The 22,196-nt window shown below is 42.4% G+C and overlaps 1 protein-coding gene across 1 annotated transcript; it reads right to left on the bottom strand.

Moving 5' to 3' along the window:
• Positions 1-3,911: 3,911 nt before the first annotated feature.
• On the bottom strand, positions 3,912-5,827 carry LOC146387480 (uncharacterized). Its single transcript, XM_084927238.1, has 2 exons — positions 5,193-5,827; positions 3,912-5,100 (listed from the first exon to the last, which is right to left on the bottom strand). Exons 1-2 carry the CDS (start codon positions 5,299-5,301, stop codon positions 4,499-4,501), a joined length of 711 nt encoding a protein of 236 aa, XP_084783364.1. The 5' UTR covers positions 5,302-5,827; the 3' UTR covers positions 3,912-4,498.
• Between the last annotated feature and the right edge of the window lie 16,369 nt (positions 5,828-22,196).

Below are 22,196 nucleotides of genomic sequence, written 5' to 3'. Positions count from 1 at the left end.
GGGAAGTGTCCACTCTGGCGGTCGCCCGCGCATCCAGCAGCGGCGGTTGACAAGATGGATCCAGGGGCTGTCCGCGCCTCAGGCAGCAGCCCCGGAGCTGGTCCGGGGGCCACCCATGTGGCAAGCAGCGGCGGCGCAGCAGGCGTGGAAGTGAGCCGGAGCAACATACCAGCCTCTGTTGGAAGAGAGGCCAGACCCTCGGGCGTGTAAGGACCCTCGCGCACCTCGACCTCCGTCTCCAGCTTGGCAGGTCCCGCTGGCACGCCAGCCTCCAGCTCACCCCCAGCCTGTCCGTCCTGCGCGCTGTCCACCTTACAATAATCACACGGTTGCTGTAACAGTACATTCAACAGCTGCAGCTCTCCCGCTGCCAGCCATACATATCACCACCAAAAACAACAACAACACAAGCAAGGCGTGATTGTGGATGACGTGCAGGTGAGTCCACGTCCGCCACAATAATAAAGTCTTTTCTATTTAATTATAGACTTTGTCCTAATTATGTCCTGAGTTTTTACTATTTAATAATAAAAAAGGAAACATTACAAAAAACACTTCAGGTCATGAAAATTAATTGCGATTTAGCAATTCAATGACGCATCCACCTTATTTATTGAAAAGGATCGGTATCGGCGATACTGTCCCATATTTACATATTTAAATATGCAGTATCACACATCACTAATGATAGACTGATCTCAGCTTTTCAGCAGAACTTCAGTAAATTACAGTTCCACCACATTTATACGAATGGTATACATCACTTAGTTTGCCTTAACTGGCAAAATAACTACCACAGAAGACTCCCATGAGGCACTCAGCCCACAATACTGGAAATGTGACAAGTGGAATCACACACTCGTTCACACTGGCACCACATACAGCAGGGGTGTCAAACAAACGGTCCACAGGCCAGAGCCAACCCACTAAAGGGTTCACTCAGGTCCACTGGATGACTTGAGAACATGAATCCCCTTTATTTTGCATGCAAAAGCATTGTGCTGCAAATTGTTAACCTGTTGACATCCACTAGATCACCAGCAGCCAATCTAGATGGGATCATCATAGGACTGAGAGTATTTTTGCCCTGCTTTGGAAAGACAGAAACTGTAATGTCAAAATGAACGTGTGAGGCTTCATTTAAACTGCAACATTTTCTTGTTTCTTAAAATTGACTTCTTTAGACTTTTTTTTTTCTTCAAAACAACACTCAACCCAAGCCCTAAATGTGCTTTTACAAACTGCACAAATTTAAAGACTGACTGCTATATGACACACGCAGATAGAGATGAACAGATAGAAACAAAGGATCCAGCGAGCAGGAGGCAAGGAACAAAACATGGAAACAACATACATGACATTGTGTGTCTGAGTTATTCAGCATAAGTTGGCGTTTTTATTCAGACCCAAGAAGGAAAACTCTTTCTTAGACAGATTCCAATATCCAGTTCCAATATAAAGCATGTGTTTTCAATGTCATGTAGCATTTTATAGGTCAGCAATATCATCTTATCATGTGTTCCTGTCCGAAACCTCGGACAGGGAGATTTGCATAGTCTGAATATTTTGCTATCCTCTCTGTCTCCCTTGAACAATGGCCTGAACAAAGCAATATTGCATCCTGTGTGAAGACCCCAAAACCCTGACCTAAGACAAGTTGCAGGTGACCAACTTTCATGATGTTAGATTAAATCATTCAATGTTCTGAATCATCTTCCATATTTAAATGTTCTTACTGACATTAAGACATTACCTATGGCCAGTGTTGGGAAGGTTACTTTTAAAATGTATTCCATTACAGAATACAGAATACATGCCCCAAAATGTATTCTGTAACGTATTCCGTTACGTTACTCAATGACAGTAACGTATTCTGAATACTTTGGAATACTTAATATATTATCATGCTTTTTACAACAACGTGAATGTACTATTGCTGTGTGATTAATTACTATTACTGAAGGTCCGGGACTCCGAACTGTAGTGAAGGGACCTCTGACTAATACGGCGGGGTCCCTGTCGGCTCGTAGCCGAAAAATAGCTTTACTTTGTTGTGTGGGTCAACTTTTCTTGCGAGAGACAGAGAGAGGCGTTGAAAGACTGCTGCAACGGAACTTATTGTTTTCGGAGGAAAACACGAACACAGTGTACAGTCGAGTCTTAATAGCTTACTTACAGCTGGGCTCGTCAGGCTCTCTTCTTGGCTACAGTGGTTATTATTATATTTACATGCTTCCAGCTCCCGTTTTTGCTCGATGACAACTCGTACCTTTCCACTCCCCTTTTTCTCCCTCCTCGCGCTCACAGACCCATAACGTGTATGGCAGTCCATTCTCCCTGCAACACGGACTACACTGCCCATGATGCTACATTCTTTAGAGCTATGCTTGTAGCATTCTGCCTGTTAGCTTAGCACAACAACAACAACAACGAAAAGGCGCTCTCTCACCCAGGAAACACACAGTTGCAGAGAGAGAGAGAGCATCGCCCTGTAACCATGGCAACCGTAACGCTGCCGCCTGGAACAACAGAACGTAGCTGTCAAACAAAACCCAAACAGTCCTGACCCGCGACAAAATGAAACAGGAAAGTACCGCAGTGTAATCCATTTATTTCAACAAAGTAACTGTATTCTGAATACCACCTTTTTAAACGGTAACTGTAACGGAATACAGTTACTCATATTTTGTATTTTAAATACGTAACGGCGGTACATGTATTCCGTTACTCCCCAACACTGCCTATGGCCTGCCGTACCACACCAAGGAACCATGTTGTCACGGGTTTGCGACCCAGTATTTGTGTTTCAGACTCTGGAATTATATTCTTTGATTATTGTTGTGCATGGTTTTGGTTTTTAGTTCTCAGCGATCTTCGTTCTCCCTCCTTTTGTGTTTACCTCAGCTTGTGTTTAGTCTGTGTGTTCTCTGGGCTGTTCTTGTGTTCCTTGTTTTTTGTTGAGTTACATGTGTCTCTGTGTTCATTCATCTCCTGTGTCTCCCCAGCCGTGTCTCCTTGTTAAGTCTGCATCTCTGTGTATAGTCATGTATTTCCTGTTTTACTTTGATAGTTCATTTTCCTGTGTTCAGTGTATTCAGTTTTGCTTCCTCCCGGTCTTGTTGTGTCATATTAGTCCCAGCTGTGTTTCCCCCGTTTCCCATTCCCTCATTACTCCCTTCTGTATTTAAGCCCTGCGTTTTCCTCTGTCCGTTGTTGCGTCATTAGCTTTCATGTACCCTCACAGTGCTGTGTTTCTCCCTTTGTGTTTCTGGTTCATTTTTAGTTTCCAGTTTAGTTTTGTATGTGATGTTATAATTTTTTTCTAGTGAATAAAGCTGCCGCTTTGAGTTTAATTCCTCCCCGTGTATGAGTCCTGTGTTTGGGTCCTACTTCCTGCCTGCCACACAGCACAGCCATGACACATGTAGACTCTTCTTTGATTTATGAAACAATAGTAGACTGACTCCATGTGTAATAATTGAGTAAAATTGTTGAGATTGCACTTCTTTTTCTTCAGAGATCTGTTTTAAACTAGTTGAGTTTTTCTTAAAGTGTGCAGATAAAGCCAATGTGAGTGTCCAGGTGAACTCCAGGACTCAGTGTCATCCTTAATAGTGTTGTTAAAGTGAAACCCACAGTATGGAAAAAATTCCAGTCCAGCCCTCACTTTGCTTGAGCATTCTCGTGGAGGTTCTGCCACTTTAGGTGCCACTTCAAAGCAACTACTTGTCACTGGCACTGTATTATAAAGCCCTCCAGCACAGGCTCTGCACCAATGCAAGTTTATTAACCACACTCTGTGATGGTGAAGCACCATCTGACATGGAGGAAAGTCCATACACTTAAAATACGAGTTCCATTTGATTATTTCACAGCCTTTCCAGTAATAAATTAAATCGAGAAGTGTCTCAACCTTTTTTTATTATATTGTTGATATATGTCATCTCATAAGTTATTGAGTTACAATGAACAAGAAAGAACAGAGGAATTAAGATGGGAACATTTCAGATGTTAATAAATAAATTAAACAGAAATAGAATACCATTCTATCTAATAAAAATTTAGATGATTTTACTCTATCCTTTAGAGAAGTATAGATAGCAATAGAGGCTTATTGGTAACAGTCTGTTTCCCAAGAAACGACAGAAGAGGGTATATCCCAAAGCTTGCTGCTGTATTTGTATCCATCCATTCATCCACCCATCGGTCTTCTGCTGCTTATCTGGATCTGGATCATGGGCCAGCGTTCAAACCAGAGATGTTCCCCTGCCACCTCATGCAGCTCTTCTCTCATTCCCAAGCCATCTAAGAAATTTCATCTCTGCAACATCTCTGGGGCCTGCTCCATGTTCCAGTTGGTCATGCTCACCTTGGAGGTGTCCATGAACCAATCCCAAAACTAAAAAAAAACCCCAAAAAACACTTCCAGCTCACAGTCCCAAGTCAGACCACGCATCCAGCAGCGGCCGATAACTATAACAAAAAGAGTTCAGGTGGCTTACCTCAGCTGCAGTGGCTGCGACGGTGTCGCGGCTCTGGCGGCCTGCCACGGGTCCAGTGGCGGCGGCGCTGCAGCTCCAGCGGGTGGCCATGGGTCCGGCAGCAGCGGCAAAACAGTTCTGGGGGCCTGCCACGGGTTCGGTGGCGGCAGTGTTGCAGCTCCGGCAGGCTGCCACGGATCCAGTGGCGGCGGCGGCGCATCTCCGGATCCATGGCGTGCTGGCCGTGCCGGACGTGGACGTGCTGGATGCGCTGGTCCCTCCGACTCGCTGAGCTCCTCCACAGGCAGCGCGGCCTCCTCCGGCCCGCTGAGCTCCTCCACAGGCAGCGCGGCCTCCTCCAGCTCGCTAAACTCCTCCGCGGGGAGCGTGCGCTCCTCTGGCTTGCTGAGCTCCTCCAGCTCAGGCTGAGCACTTCCGGGTGGCGCCATAGCAGCAGGTGGTGGAGAAGATGGCAGAGTGGTGGCTGCAGGCAGACGAGACGATGGTGGCACATCCGCTGCAGATGGTGAAGCAGCGAGTGGTGTGGAGACCTCTGACTGAGGTAATGCTACCTGCGCTAACGGCTGGCTTACAGCAGCATCAGCGGCGTCACCGTCCACTGCAAACACAAAAACAGATGGTGTGGGAAGTAAAAAAAATTGTCCTTATTACTCACCACAGCCGGCTGTAGATTCCCGGAATGTCGTTTACGTGTAGACGATGGGGCTGGCGTGTCAGGCTGTGAATCTACCGGCTGTCCAGGCCGGTGAGCAGCCTGAGTTGGAGGGTGGAGGTGGAGGGTGGAGAGCAGGAAGTCCATGACGACTGGGTTGAGAGAGTCCACCAGCCAGGGAAAATTAAGAAGCGTTTCCTGCAGCTGCCTCTCCACGGCGCTACGCAACACTTCCTCGGACTTCTCCCACCACAAGTCACACAGTTTATAAACTTTATTAGTCACCTCCCTCTCCTTAGCCTCTCCATTGAGTCTGCTGGATCCATGTCTGGCGGGACCATTCTGTCACGGTTTGCCAGGGCAAGCCGTGGCGATGTGAGGAAGGAGGACCCAAATGCTGGACTCTTTAGTGAAGACAGTGCGTTTATTTACAGTGAGGTAAATAACAGATGCACAATAAATCCCTGTTGCTCTCTAGACTCCCGTGTGTGTGTCCCACTCCAACGTCCGTGCTCGTGCTCTCCACTGTCGTGTTTCTGCACACCCTGTGCGTGCTGTCCTTCTTGTTCCACGTTCCTCCTGCAGGAAAACAACAGAAGCAGCCGTCAACCACTGACCCCCGCGGGCATACATGATCCACACTACTGTACACTGACACACACTTGACTTGGCATTTAACTCAATGATCCCACGTTGGTGGGAGCTCCATCAGTCTCTTAAATAGCTCCCCCGACGAGCCTGATCAGCAGCAGGTGTGTGGCAATGGTCTTGAGGTGTGGCCCGCCTTCTAGCAGGGCCACACCCACCAGGTCTGAAGGTGCTACGGAAAGCAGCTGCACATACACACACATACACACACACCTGCCTACATACAAATGTGGACACAGAACAGTAGCACAGTATCACATATAACACATATAATTCGTAACTGGGTAACATTTCTGAATAGATCTCGTGATCTCGTGAGTGCCCTGGCAGAGTACAACACCCACCAAGAACAAGTCTATCTTATTGCCGGGAATGCAAACCAAACTCTCACTGCAGTTGTGTAGGAACTGTCAACGTGACTGATCCCCAACTCGTGGAGCACCCACAACAGGACACCCTGGTTTCCCTTGCACCCTTGAATATCCTCAAGAGGATACAGTCCTCTTTTCTATTCTTCTATTCTCATTTAATGAAGAACCCCTTCTGCAGCTGCAAGTGTGACTCCACACAAAGCTACACTCATTTGTCACACTCATTGTAGAGAATGGACTGGAATTGGGCTAGTGTCTGCATGATGAAGAGAAAGATGAAGGTGAGCCACTTCAGTGGGTTTGTCACCGTCCACATTTTATTTAGTGAATGATCTCATTCATTAGCACAAACTGAAGTCAGAAAAAGCTGAATGCACTGTACATACACAAAGATTTTGTTCTTATAAATAAATGCTTCAAACACACTGCCTCAAACTTGAGCTCCGTTGAGAATTAAAATATCTCTATTTCTCTCAGAGTTCTCAGCGTTCAGCTTTATTTTCTACATAATGTTTTTCACAGTAGCATTTCAGATAGTTTGATCGGCTTATGCCTCTGTGCTCAGACTCAGGCCATTACTGCTGACATTTCACTCTTGGACTTGTGTTTCTTTTATGGGAGCAGAAACTGGTAATGAGGATTTCCTCACACTGAGGCTTCATGTCTACCATTAAGCCTCACTGTAGAAATCAGGAACACTATGATTCGCATATGAACGCTTTTTATTCTTATCTTGTTTAATATTCAGCTCTGTTGCAATTATGTGTTATATACAAATATCGGACAGAGCGTAAATCTCCTTGAGGTACATTTTTGATTTGTTTTCTGATTTTTTTGCAAATAATTGAAATGACCGAGTCTTCCCTCCCGGTCGAAGATGCCCAGGAAGAAAGTCTGCAGTGCGCTACCTCCCAAATGACTCCGACATGCTGCAAAAACACAATTTTCTAATCTGCAGGAGACCTGTAACACCAGTCCAACGATGGCTGACAGAGCTTTTGATTAGTCTGTGTTTGTGGGTTTGATCCTCCTGATTCTCTGCAGCGAGGCAGCAACACATCAACACATCCAGCCTGTTCTGATTCTCCACCAGGAAAGGTGTGAAATGGCAGGTTGTGATTATGTGTGTATGTGTGTTTGTGGGGGCGTGCTCTGGCCTTTTCCCCTCCTCTCCCACGTCCTCCAGCTCTGCCGCAGCATTAGCATGCAAACAGCAGCTGCAGCGCTGCACCCCATCGCTCACTTCAAACAGCAGCCCAACCTCAGCTCCCACACGCACACACAAACACACACGCTTAGACACACACACGCACACACGCACACTCTGACCATGTAGTACAGTTCATATATCACAACAGCAGACGAAATAGCACTTTGTACATGTCAATGAGATGTATTCATTTGACATTCAACCCACGCAGTCAGTGACACACGCACACAGTTACCAACCCACACAGAGGAAGCACTGCACACGCACACAGTCTGCTTCTCTGCAGAATCAGTTCAGCTGTTCAGGATGTTTTCTTGATTCTTCGCTTTCTTCCCAAAGTACAAATTCAAACAGTCTGAGTGCAGAGCTAGATTTAAACTTGTGCATTAGGAGGTAACAGCACAGAGGCAGGTCCCAGGAGCCTCTGGAGCTGCACCACAACCGCCACCGCAGCCGACATATACCTCTTCAAAAATGTAACTCATGCAGAAGCTATAGAAACTAGACTAAAAATGAACATAAGTCTTAACTACTTATCTGAGTCTACACACTGGGTCTACATTGATCGATCATGTAGAGTCTCAAAGCACAGTTATCTGCATGCTGAGAACAACGAGAAGGAACATATATGTAACATAGCAAGTTTAGCTCTCCTTCAGACTCTTGTATGAATCCAGACAGCAAACCTGCTCCCAAACCAACACCCACAAAGCTCACAATTATCCCTAAGCTCACTGTGCACCCAACCCACTAATAAAAGACTGGACTAATAATGGCTCAGAGCAGCTGATGAACAGTATAGGTAAAGGTTTAGTGTTGCAGGGTTTAGTATATTCACAGAAGCGCCAAAAGAAGTCCCATAATTATAAAAGATTTATATGTGCTCACTGCAGATGTCTTCTGTGTGCTTTATTTACAAGGGTGCCTGTTTGAGCACAACAGTAGTTTTCATGCCTTCCTATCACCTGTATCTACTTGGGGTAACCCTTTATTCTATTTCCTGAACTGAAGAGTTTCTATGACACTTCAGGTCTGCTTCAAGAACAAAATGACTGTGTGTGGATTGGAAGTTAATGAGGGTGATCTCTGCCTATACAGCTTGGTAGAAATTATCTTGGAAAAACCCCTTAACCAAAATAATAAAAAACAAAACACTTTCCTGTTGAGCTTATAGGCTCAGTCACATCGACTAGTCATAAAACTTCGACTCCATTTTGTAAATTTTGGTGATTCTCAGCTTCAAAAAGGACGATTATCAAGGATATCCTCATTGGTCAGTGGCTGTTGGCTGAAGTCAATCACAAGTGATCAGCCAGTCAGCATTAACTGTTAGTCACATGCACACTTCACTCGTCACATCCAGTTTTAAAGCACCAAGATGGCGAAAATGCTCATCTTGACGCTTTATAACAGGACTTCTTGAACCAATGGCTGACTTCATGTTAACTACCTCCTATCTTTCATAGTGTCTATGGTTTCCTGCAGGCTAAGCATGGTAGTCTAGGTGTCCCTCTCCCCGGCAACATTTTCCATTTCCTCCTGTAAGATCCCAAAAATCTCATAGTATGAATACTATGAGATCCCAAAAATCTCATAGTATTCATACTACGAGGAAATGCCTGGAATAACTCTAATGAAAAGTGTAGAGCAGGCATCCTGATTCGAGCCATCTCCTCCTTTTGATGTTAAGGAGCAGTGGCTGTACTCTGTGCTCTCCTCATCCTGTCTGTCATGGAATATTCTGGCCAAGCACAGTGGAGTTTTATCCCACATTACTTGTACAAATACAGTCACAAAAGCGTTTTTGGAAAAATCATAAATAATTACAAAAGCCAGTGGGAGGAGGGAGAGGATTGTAAGTGATAGCTAAAACAAAGTTACAGGAACATATTTTCAGAACATACCAGGAGTCTTATTATGACAGTGAAGTTGAATGATGCAGCTCTGGCTGACCACACACAACAATACGCCTTTCCTCTATTTCTGGTTGTCAGCAGCATCAGGACAGTCTTTGAGAGAATATCAGCTGATTGGCTTTCTCAACCCGACATTTTTGTAGATATTTTTTAACTCTCACAGATGCGGCTTTGCCTCTGCTTGTTTCTCCTAGCATCAGCAATCTAGTTCTTTCAGCTGAGTTCTAAACAAAGTAAAGCAATCCATTATTTCCACCTGAGCACCTCACCCTCAGACTTGGAGGTGCGTAATCAGCAATTACACTAGAATCTAATGAGAAGAGCAAGAACATTATGACCCCACGTAGATTAAATAAACAACTCCAATAATGTCAATGCCACATTCAAAGGTCTAGGATGTATTTAGGTGAATTCTGCTGCTGAGGTTACATGATGCTGCTTTAAATGTCTCAAAATTTGGAACTAGCTCAACAAGAAGGTGGAGAAAAATTTAAACAAAAGTCAAACATGTAATGAGGCTAATGCTATTGCTATAGTTCCCGGGGTTTACAGGCTTCTTTTGGAAAATCTACATAAAATGCAAGATGTTAATGACATGTGAGGTCTAGCAGTGATTTCAGTCTCTCTGCTCAAAGCAGTCCTCCTGTCAGCAGCAGAGAGGGCAGCAGGAGGACAAACCGTCTTCATCAGCCTGAGTTAAACATAGCAAACCTCACTTGAACCTGCCAGCAAGGATCTAAGCCTCAAACCTGAACAGTCTCTTAAATAAAACTCTTTCTGTGGGTAGACGTGCAGATTAGCTAGCTCATTTTGCACGTCACAGCCGTCCCTGGAGAGCCTCCCAAGCTAGCAGGATAAGCCCTGTAATAACACAACCAAAGCAAGTCTTCATAATGTAAAATCAATGGATTCATGTGTGGGTGACCTCAGAACTGATCTGAGCTTCAACACAGATGGTAATTTCTAATTACACATTCCCAACACTTGGGAGGTTGGTGGGAATGAGAGCAGAGTGCATTAATTAGCAAACTGGATGCTGCTCTTCAATGAAAACAGGTCCTGAGCTGCAGAAAAGACAGAGTTCACTGAACCTGAGTGTTGCTGATTGTTTTAACTTATGTTTGTGCATCTTTGTATTGCAGCTTCTGTGAGTGCATCTCCATATATTGCTAATGACCACACCAGTAATTGAAGCTGACTTCACTCACCGACGTCAAAGAAAGCAAAAAAACGGTTCTTCACTCGGTTTCCCGGTTTGTCTGCAGACAACAAGGATCCAGCCTAGATGTTTTATTTATTTCCTGCGGAAGCTGGAATTATGTCGGTGACACAGTGATGAGGAAGTCTGACTTCATACCTGCAGTAGCAATGCAGTCAGCAGATTTAGAAACAGGGCTGTCAAATGGGATTTTTTTTAGGCTTTTTAAACTATAGAACCACTAAAGAACAAAACAGGTTAAAAAAAAATCAGCACCAGAAACAGAAAATGCTTCTTTATAGGTTTTACAGAACAATAAAAACGCTGTGTGGATAAAACATTTCCCAATTACACAAGTGAAAATCATGCCTCAAAATGCAAAACATCAGTGAAGGCACTATGATGTCACCCACTGGTTTATGGACTAATGTTCAGAGGAATTTTTGGTTTATTGAAACCAGACACTATATGCAAAGAGTGAATCTGAAACTCAAAAACCAAGGAAAATTCAAGTTTACATAAAAACTTGTAAATAAAAAGGTACCTGAGCTTTAAATCACATGCTTAGTTATCCTTATGAGTTATCCCTGGCTTCTCTAATCCAAATATTGAAGTGTGCTAAGATACTGAAACACGTTGCATTGAGGCATTTTCAGCGTTTAGTCTATTAAATTCTATAAAACTGGTGCTATTCATTTGTAGCTGAATGTGGGCCAAAACAATTGCACCAAGACCTTTCAGAGGTGGTTTCAGCCTGGTTGAACTCTAGAGCAGCAGAGTAGAACATTATCAGACCAGAGTAAATGAAGTATAGGTGTAAAATGCCCTAAGTGACCACTTTGAGTGCTCAGTTCATGTAGAAAAGTGCTATATAAATATAGTATAAATACAAATACATATATTACCAATTCCAATTAACCATGGAGTTAGGCCATGAAGTCAAACGCAGCCCACTTACATTTGAATACATTTTTAAAAATCAGCAGATGTGTCTCTTCTGAGAAACCATGTCCTGGTTTCTAGTGTCTGTATCCACTAGTGTTACCAGACGAATCTGACAGTGACATATTCCTATGACAGAGAGACTGATTCACAAGATTTGTTTCCTGAAAGGTGAAGTAACTTTGCTGATAAGCGACCACTGTAACACTCTGATTAGCCTAGCAGGCAGCACAACAGAACAACAGCCAGCTAAATATAATAATATTTAAGTAGGATTCCTTCATTTATCAGTCATAAAAGCAGGTATAACCCAGTCTTAACTACATGCAGCATCAGGAGCAAACTAAGCTGCTATGACACACACAAAGAAAAAGATTTTGTAAAAATAAAAGTTTTCCCATAACCCTCTAACAAAACAACCTCAGCATCAGTTCTGTTATGGCAGATGTTAATCATCTGGAGGATCATCACCAGCAAAAGACATGAGTAGATGCCACTAATGGCGACCTACATGGTTTAAGATTCGCATCATAAAGCTTGAACTAACTCACTAATGTTTTTTACATAGTCTCAGCGGAAACTTCAGAGCTTAGGATAGTTGGCTTTCTGTTTCATAAACCTAAAAAAACAAAATGAAAAACTGCATTCGTTTGCTTTTTTTTTTTAAAAACTATTATTTTTAACACAGAAAATCCATTATGCAGCAAAAATGTAGGGCTCTTTATGTGGCGAATTATCTGCAGGCTTCATCCGAATCATTTCTTGCAGTAACTCCCCTCAAAGCCACGACACAACTTTGTGCTCAGCAATTTCGTGATGCTGTGTTTGTATCAGCTTTTTGTTACGGCACTATAGACTGTATATAAAACACTAAGCTAGGCTGTAATCAGCATTTAAGCATCCTGGCTGCAGCCATTTTGGCTTTGGAACCACAAGTTATCATATTTGGGCAAGCTTGGTTACCAAACCGCCTTCATACATTTTATGATTATAACACAGAGACACAGGTATCACCAATCCAGTTAATCCAATACTAGAATTTCACTCTCAAGCATAAATTTATTTACCCAGATAATTCCAATAAACACGCTACACATGAAGTACTTTTAGAGCCTGCTTCAAGTGGACATTAGAGGAACTGCATATTTTTCACAGTTTTAATGCTGCCTGTCTTTTTGTGACTAAAATGCATGGATGCAGTTCTAGACTGGGCACCAGCAGTGCTTCAGAGCATGAGTTACTATCGATTTTAGATGGAATAGTTGCAGAAGAGCATGCACAGACTGCTCTTATATATACTTCTATGTCTTCTAAACAAATACATGAAGCATAAACTGTATGTATGCACATATACAGTATGTATACATCTCTTTGGATGAACACAGTGTATAGATACGTCTAAAAGAAGATACAGTCAGCTCACAGAGGCAGATACTAAATACTGTTTTCTTTCTTCTCCCACTGTAATGAAGTGTGTGCGCTCGTTTGTGTGTGCCTGTGTGCGTTTGATTCAGATGTGACTGTGCCACCTAAATCATGTAGGCGCTGCAGCAGAGTGTTAGATATCGACACCATGGCAACAACACAAAGCTGTGTGGTTACATAAGGACGATCAGAGTTTCAGAGTGAAAGGACAAACTGATCAAAAACAGCCGTAGACTCACCTGGGGAACTGAAGCACTCAGTGGATCTAAACTGATGCGATGGCTACAGGTCTGATTGCACACTCGGTTTAGATCCTGTCAATCAGAGTATCAGGAAGGCAAAATGACAGTGCACTAAGGGAGCCTTACTGACATCCATCTCTAACTGTCATGGTGCCCTGTGTGAGGCAGGCAGGATAGGACCCCAAAATACATTTTTGGATACCTTATTTTACAGCTTGTTATTAACGGTCCACTTTTATACTTTCACAAAACTGTGACCAGAGGTTCCAGATTGAGGCGTATAAATGTGTATATATAATAAGGATGTTACTGGTGACTAATTTACTGGTTATCTAAACAGGATATGAGTGGAATCTAAAAGTAATAAAACACAATTTAAGAGCCATTTGATTCCCTTAATCTCATTATTTGATCATCAAGTCAAACTGTAAATGCTGCTGAAATAATCATGACTTTGCAGTAGCATTGCACACTTACTGTCTGCACACAAGATTATTGTTAACTTGCTTGTTACCACTTGGCTGTGCAGACTCAATACTATGTACATATTGTATTGAAAAACTGGTTCACAGAGCTGTTATCTGTCTTAGTTCCACCTTGATAGTTTTTGAGTTGTGCAGCCGTCTATCAGGGCTACAGTCACAGGCAATGCTGGTCGACGTCCTAACATCTTAATGGATTAATAATAACGGACCAAAGTCGACTGGTGTTGTACCAGCTGGTGTTAATAAAACATGAATGTTTGTGTGGTGTCGACTAGTAAGGCCCCACTGTCTAATCAGCAAATCAGCAAGTCAAGCACAACCCTGCAAAAAGTAGCCCCTGCCAACGGTGCAAACCCCAATGACAAGCCACTGTGATCCTGAATGTACTTTGTTTGCTCTGCCTGTGCTGATAATTTATTGATAATCTAAAGAGATCACTTCCAGTTTTACATTAAAAGCTTTGAATCTTTACTATTAAACAACAGAAAACTCTGTATTCGTCAGCAAAACTAGCATAACCAGGTCATTAATAATCCTTTGATGTAATTACACCAAATCTGTTTTGCCTCACGCGTCTCATACTTCATTGTGAGGACCTCAAAACCTACTGACTTTGTGTAGGAGCTGAAGTGGGCAGTTTCTTTATGTGGAGATGTTTCTCATTTACCATTGTCAGAATAAACAGGGATCAATTCCATGGAGACCGCAGCGTGTCACGGCATCTTCTCTTCATAACCGACACAATAGAGAGGTTTCTGGTTACACTTATCGATTTTAATCATCATGACATCACTCATTAATTCGTGGACTCCACGTGGTGAACCCAGTGAGCACCATGCCCGATTTTAATGGTGCAGCTTAACTCTCATAGCATGGAATATCTCCAGCTAAATATAAACCACTTTTATCCCCAGCAGTTTAATTTTTCATTCCATAATTTATATAATCACATAAACAACACTATGGTGGGAGGGACTGAGATGTAAGGAGAGGATGTAAGAAATGGAAAGGAGGACCATCCTCATGAAGCAGATGATGAAAGACAACAAACTCTTACTGGTCAGTGAGCGGCATGTCTGTCATGTGTCACAGCAACCAATTATCACAACCGTGATCTCAGCATTAGACTCATTTTGAAAGGTGTTTTTTTTTTATACTGAACCTCCACTTACACTTTATATAAAATTCTCAGATAAAATGCTTTCAGTGACATGCACCTAGGTAACTACCTTGCATGCTGTCACATTTCTTCAAAAGACCAGAACATTAAGAAGGTATTGCCTGGAAATACCTTTTGCCTTTTACAACCGTTAAATTCAGCCCAACAGTGACTGATGGTGCTGTGACACTTGGCTGGTTTTTGTTTTCTGGTCCAGGTGTCCCTCAATCACCCAAATTCCTCTCTATGTTTAGAACGGGACTGTTTGCCGGCCTCTCCTACCCAGATTAAAAGTGCCCCCTCAGTGTAACGAGCTGTACTCATAACTAGTGATGGGACTTAATCACTGCTGAAAATTTAATTAAATGTTAGGAAACAGCTAAAAAATGTGACCCAGCATGACTCATTGTGTTGTACGGTTTCTGGGCTGTGACCCAAGAAAAAAACACCACAAGCCCTGCTTTTCACTGCAGATATGCACACACTCCCTCTTCAGTTGATTAGTTATTTATTAAACGACAAGTGTCAAGAAAATAAAAAATCCAAGCTGCAATTAATATTTGTATAACAATGCCTCAAATGACAGTGTGTTAACAACAAGATGACACAAAAGGAGACTCTGAGAGCGGTGGTTGTGATTCTCTCTGCAGAGAATTATCTCCTGAATCTACAGCTTCCCACAGCATTATGGATCTTTATAGTCAGTATTAATGAAATGTTTAGCTTTCATACTTTTATGGTTTGGTTCAGCTCGCTTTGCTAACCTCAGCATCAGCAGTCAGGTCAAGATGCTCAGTGACTCAGTAAGCAAACTCAGGGTTTATCAATCTGAATGCAAATGAGTCCACATGAAAAGGATGGCCCTGGCGATGTCTGACCAATCACATACAGGTTTGCTGACAGCAAAGTGGCTGATTTTGCAAAGAAGAAAAAATTACACTGCTACCCAAAAAACATTAAAGGAATGCCGTGAAAACACACCAGATCTAGGTAAGAACAAAAAAGTAATGCTGGATATCTATACTGATATGGACTGGGTAATGTGATTGGAACAAAAGGACATTGTTTTATTAAAATGAAAATTATCAACCTACGCGGGGCTGAATTTGGGATCTTCTCCCAGATCTACACCAAGGCATCGCTGAGCTCCAGGACAGTCTGAGGTGCAACCCTGCGGCGTTAGATGGACCAAAACAAAATGTCCTAAAGGTGTTCTGTTGGATTTCATTCAGACGAACATGCAGACCAGTCAGTAGAACCCACGACTCAGTGCACCAGTGTAGGGTCTGACAATGAGTCCAAGGATTTCCTCCTGATATCTAATGGCAGTCAGGGTGTCGTTGCCTAGCCGGCAGGGATCTGTCCGCCTCCCCAGACCATCACTGACCCATTGAAATGGCCATGCTAAACAATGTTGCAGGCAGCATAATGTTCTTCACAGCTTCTCCAGATCCTTTCATGTCACAGGGTGAACCTGCTCTCATCTGGGAAAACCACAAGGTGCCAGTGATGGACCTTCCAATTCTGTTATTTTATGGCAAACTAGAGGACATCGGGTCCTCACACTACCCTCATGAAGTCTGTTTCTGATTGTTTGGTCAGAAACATTCCCACCAGTGACCTGCTGGAAATTATGTTGTAGCAGTGCTCATCCTGTTCCTCCTTGCATAAAGGAGCAAATACAAATCCTGCTGATGGGTTGAGGACCTTCTGTCCAGCTTCCCTAGAGTAACTCCTGTCTCCTGGAATCTCCTCCATGATCAAACCTCCTTGCAATGGCACGCTCTTTCATTAAGAAACGGGAACATCTGATGGATTAGAATTGTAATTCCATGAAATTAATATTAAGATATAGCATAACATAAGTTAGTTTTAGTTTTTATTCTTTCAGCTCCAAGCGAGTGGTGTTTTGAGGATTTGAGAGTAGAATGAAGGTTGAATATAAAAACAGAATGGAAACATGCAAATTTTGATGATGCTTTTCTGTGGATTTATTTCATCAAAATTTATAACAATTCACAATAATTACAAGTGGAGAAGGATATATATCTGTATACATCTGGATACAATTCTGCTGGAGGGCACCTACAAAGATGATCTCTAGTAGGCATGAATTGTTGTTGCAAGTTTGCATTTCAGTTAACTATCATTTAACCAGAGCAACGTCTGTGTAGCTAGGTTTTACAGCATTTTATTACATCATTTCTCATTAGCAGACTGGCACACGTCCATGGGATCGGTTATTTGCATGTTTCCATTTGTTGTCAGTGGTTTTCAAACTTTGTCTGCTGAAGACACATCAGAGGGCATGCCAACATTTTAACGCACACCTGCATTTATATCTGTGCAAAATAGTCTCCATATCTTCTGACATGTAGTTGCTTTCTCTTTTGTTTGTCAGTTGAAGTTGCTTTTGATACACTGTTTGTAGCATGTGGACCTAATGTGAAGGATGACATCTGCAGTTTATTTCGAGCAGCATTTACGTTCTCTCCATCACCTTATTGGACACTTTTCCACAATCCAGCAAACGCACATGCTGCCATTGGTGCAGTTTCTGTGCTTTTTTCTTTTCTCTCTATGTGCTCTGGCACAATGGTGGTTAATTTTGGGTTGTTCCGCAAAAGAAAGTGATCGGTTCTTCCCGTTATTATTAACCCCCTCAGTGTCAGTCAAGCCTTTTGATGTGTCACAGTCTCATAATTTCCCATATCTTGCAGCTACATAATCAGACTGGGTTCCCTTCAACTGCAGTTTTTTTAAGGACTTTTATAGTAGTGATGCAGTAAATTCACAAGTCAATGATAACTTTTTCTCTAGTTGTATATATTTCTGATGTTACCATGGTTCCTGTATTGCCTCACAGCACACCATTTGGATACCACTGGTCTATGTAACCTTTTCTGTGATGCACTGTGGTTGTGCTGCATTGTGTTATGTTGTGCTTTGGCAGCTTCTCATTTCCATTAACTTAAAGTCCAGGGTACTTCATGCAAATCCAGTACGACAGCAACCCTGGAAACTTTAGTGGTTCAGACTGTTGGTCTAAACTAAAGTTTGAATAAAAAACCATGTGGCTTATTCTTGCCTCAAACATATAACATTTGAGGAAGTTTGCAAACAAGCAGCCGTGTTGGTTTTGCTTGGAAATATGGGAACAGAAAAACCCACAAGAGACTTAGCATGTGTGCAGGATGTTTGGAGAGCTGAAGGACAGGAACAGCTCTTGTCAGTCATCTACTGTAACATGCTACTGCCAACACTGACTCGAACCAACACTTAAAACTGACTGAGCATAAAAGTGAGTGGTGAGGTCACAGGTATGGCTTCAATCATCACATCTGGATATACAGGGTGGGCCATTTATATGGATACACCGTAATAACATGGGAATGGTTGGTGATATTAAAGTCCTGTTTGTGGCACATTAGTATATGTGAGGGGGCAAACTCCTCAAGATGGGTGGTGACCATGGTGGCCATTTAGAAGTCTTGGATCTTGGATACAACTTTTGTTTTTTCAATAGGAAGTGGGCCATGTGACACATCAAACTTATTGGTAATGTCACAAGAAAAACAATGGTGTGCTTGGTTTCAACGTAACAGATGATACCCAGCTTTACGTATCCATGAAACCAGATATCATACACCAATTAGTTAAACTGCAGGAATATCTTAAAGACATCAAGACCTGGATGACCTCTAATTTCATGCTTATTTTAGTTGGCCCAAAGAATTTTAGAAACTCAGTATCTTACCAGATACCAACTCTGGATAGCATTACCTTGGTCTCCAGTAACACTGTGAGGAATCTTGTCCACAAGTCTACCCCAACTGGTTATGTCAAATTGCTGTCCTTGTATTGTATGGTCTTTACAATACAAAGCAAACTGACGGGATCGTTGTTAAGAACAGCTGCTATATAAATCAGAAATGAATTTAAAAAAAATTTCAAGTTATTTGGTTCCTTGTATAATGTCAGAATCAGTGTGTTTTAACTTAAAATATCTGTATTAGACAATATTTGTGTGTTGTGTATTTACATCATACAAATATTGTAATTAAACAGTAGCAGTCAAAATTTTGGACACACTCAACCATTCACATAGGTAGTGATTATAATGTATAATATATAATGATTATAATGATTATATGGACAGAACTAGAGAACCTAAACAAAGTACATATGTATAGCATATGTTTTTATTTACTGACCCACAGATGAGGACAAACTTAAGGTTTGTTACGAGGCTAAAGTTGACATGCTGTTTTATCCTGCCTGAGACAAATAATAATAGTTCACTCATTTAGGAAAAAAAACCTCTTTGTGTAGTTTCATCTTTAAAAGTCTAACAAAGGTCTTGGTACTTAATATGTATTAACTGTTGGGAAGGTTGTCTTCTGGGCTGATACACAGTTTTTATTGTCATTTTAAAAGTTAGTGTGCTGCATCTCCTCTTATGGGATGATAAATATTTCACCAGGCGTCACAGCGTTTGACTCCGTTGCTTCTGCTGGAACAATTGAATGTGAATTCTGTTTTTCTGAGCATCCATCCAAATACACTCACCTGCTTCCAGGGAAGCACTCATGAATAATTATTTTACACTTTCCAACCACTTAAGCGCTTTGGCTGTGTACCGACCCAGGGAGCTGGCCTGATTATGCTGTTTGCTTGTTTATGAACAACATTTTTGCCTGGAAGTCTCTACAGCCGTTTGCTTTTTTTTTTTTCTTTCCTGTCTCAGGAGTCTGAAGTCGTCCGGATGATGATGCTGCTACTTCATCCCCTCGAGCTGAAACAGCCGTCTCCTATTCTGCAACAGAGTTCAGTGATGCTGCGGGTGAATTTATCAAAGCTCTGCTCCAGAATAAAAATATACATTCACTGTTTTGCCTCTGGGATTTAGCATTGCTGTGTTATACCACATGCATATGAATTAGTTAGTCCTCCAATCTAAACACATGTTTTTGCTTTCTAGCTTGTCCTTAGGAATACTGAATACAGCAGTTCAGCATCACTACATCTGCAGTTACAGGATAAGTGAAAGTCAAACAGTATGACTTGGTTACACCAAAAAAAATCCACAAAACAAAAAGTAAAAAACACGTATCAATAGCAATTTGAAGGGGACTGTTTCTCTTTATTTCTGTAGTTTTGTAGGGTCTTTACCTTATTATATACAGTGCCTTGAGGCAACTGCTGTTGTGATTTAGCATAATTTGAATTGAGTTGTTTGCTCTGTGTGCTGCCTTTACAACGGTACAGGTGGCAATCTGAATGTGTACCAGCCGGTGGAAACGGTGAGAGCAGAGAGTTGAAGTCAATAAAACGTGAAAGTATTCAGGGTTGACAGCTGACTCTGTGACCTTTCACTGACCTTTGGTGAACATGTTGTTCAGTGTGGGTGATGATGCTGCCCAGATCAATAATGCCCAAAGGATCTATCACCAGCCTGGGGAGCTGACAGCAGGGTGAAGCTGAGAGGACAGCTAGCAGCGAAGAAGAAGTTTGTCAAGAGTCTGAGAGCAGTATGTCACTCTCTCTCTGTGTGTGTGTGTGCGTGTGTGTGTGTGCGTGTGTGTGTGTGTGTGTGTGTGTGTGTGTGTGTGTGTGCGTGTGTGTGTGCGTGTGTGTGTGTGTGTGTGTGAGCGTTTTGGGATGAACAGCATTAATTTTTCCAATTTACAGGATCTAATTCACACACACACTCCAGGCTGTGAGTTGGGTGTAGTGACAGCACCATAGTCCTGCTAGCGTCCCCTACAGGCAGCAGTGTTCATTGCAGGTCCATTATTGCAGAAAGTGACACAACAACAATATGTACATTTCAAAGAAAAGCATTCTAATTATAAAGCTTCATGCTGATCATTAAAACTACCCACAGGTGACGCAAGTAACATGAACCATGCCATTACAATGCAATTTTCTGCTGGTAAATTTTGGGCCCTGACATTTATGCGTTAGCACAGAACTTCCAGTATAATTGAGAACTCCCACTCTCTGGACTTCCAGTTTCAGACGGGGCGCTTGCGAGACAGAATGAATGGGGCCCTGAGGAGCTGTAGAACATAAATATAAATTTGGTGAGGAAATTGTTTTTCTTCTTGCAGTTTTCACCATGTTTTTGATAAAGGAGTTTGAGACAATAAATTCATTCATTGGCTTGCCAGAAAATGTGCATGCATATATCTGCCCTGGTGCAAAGGCACTGTTTTTTATATCATCCTGGCATGCTTGGGGGTTTGTCTCCTTTTTTCCCCCTCTTCTCCTTTGAAAACCTCTTTCTAAGTCTCAGGAGGAGTTGTGGGCTGACGCTCCTGCTGGCACACACATGGGTGGGGTTCCTCCTTGCATCAGTATGCTGTTAATCAGGCCCTCTTTGAATCCGACAAGTTCTTGTGTGTTTTAACCTGTAGCTCTCTTTCTCCGTCTGTCTCATGGTTGCCCATCTGAAGCCTGTTTTTCAAGTCATTCTCCAGGATTCTGGTTCTTTTAAGGAAATTAATGGACACTACCAGCCACTCCCAGGCGTTCTCCGTGCCTGCAAAGGAAAGTTACCTATCTGTAACATACCTGCCTCCTCGCTCTCCATTTTTGCCCTTTCTGGCCACTTTGGAAGTTCGACTGTCTGCCAATAGCATCTCCAGACCTTCTATCCAAGAAACAAGTAAAGTCACATACGAAAGGGAAGCAATTCACATCACTTTCGAGCCCCATGTGACCAGCAGTTATTTGACAAAATATCTTTCACTCTCTATGGTCTCTGGTCACTATGTTGCCACAAATCGCTTCCAGTGAGTACGGTCAAAATCCAGAATCAAGTCTCAAATCCTGCAAATCAAATCCTCACCTTGGGCACAACATTTCCTTTCTCCTCTGGCAGAACTCTTTGGCTTGTGTTGAATGCTTCATGATGGTCAACAAGTTTCATGTGCAGAGAAGGTTGTAAACAACCTGCCAGACCACCAAGTGGGCAAGAATGATTTTATCCAGAGTCTTTCTCTCTGGCTGAAAAGCTAGAATAAATAAAGCTTTACTTTTTGTGTGATTTGTTGATTTAAGAACATATATTGAAGGTGGAACTGAAACAAGGGTTTGTATGGATGTGCTTTCACAATGGAAAGCGACAAAAAATATCACAAAACAGGTGCTAAGCTGATGGCCTGCTCCAGGCAGGCAGGTGACAGAAATGGAAAAAATAGTCTCAGTGCATCCTGGGGAAATGCCAGTTCGCCCGCTGTGTGCTGCATCAAAACAAAGCCCTTAGTAACAAAAACTGCCAGCAATCAAAAGTTTTAATTTAATCCTTTGTTAGGTCTTTAAAGCTGTTTTGCTAGTGTGCCAGGGCAGGGTTTTTACTGCACAGAGAAACTTTGTCACCACTCAAAGACATTTTTGTTAGAGGCAAAGGAAAATCACCAGCGCTTTAGTGAAATTACTCTT

This window comes from Perissodus microlepis, chromosome 5 (genome assembly GCF_051167445.1).
Source record: "Perissodus microlepis isolate ML-2025 ecotype Zambia chromosome 5, ASM5116744v1, whole genome shotgun sequence".
In the NCBI taxonomy this organism is placed as follows: domain Eukaryota; kingdom Metazoa; phylum Chordata; class Actinopteri; order Cichliformes; family Cichlidae; genus Perissodus; species Perissodus microlepis.
This window is presented reverse-complemented; position numbering and strand designations above follow the sequence as displayed.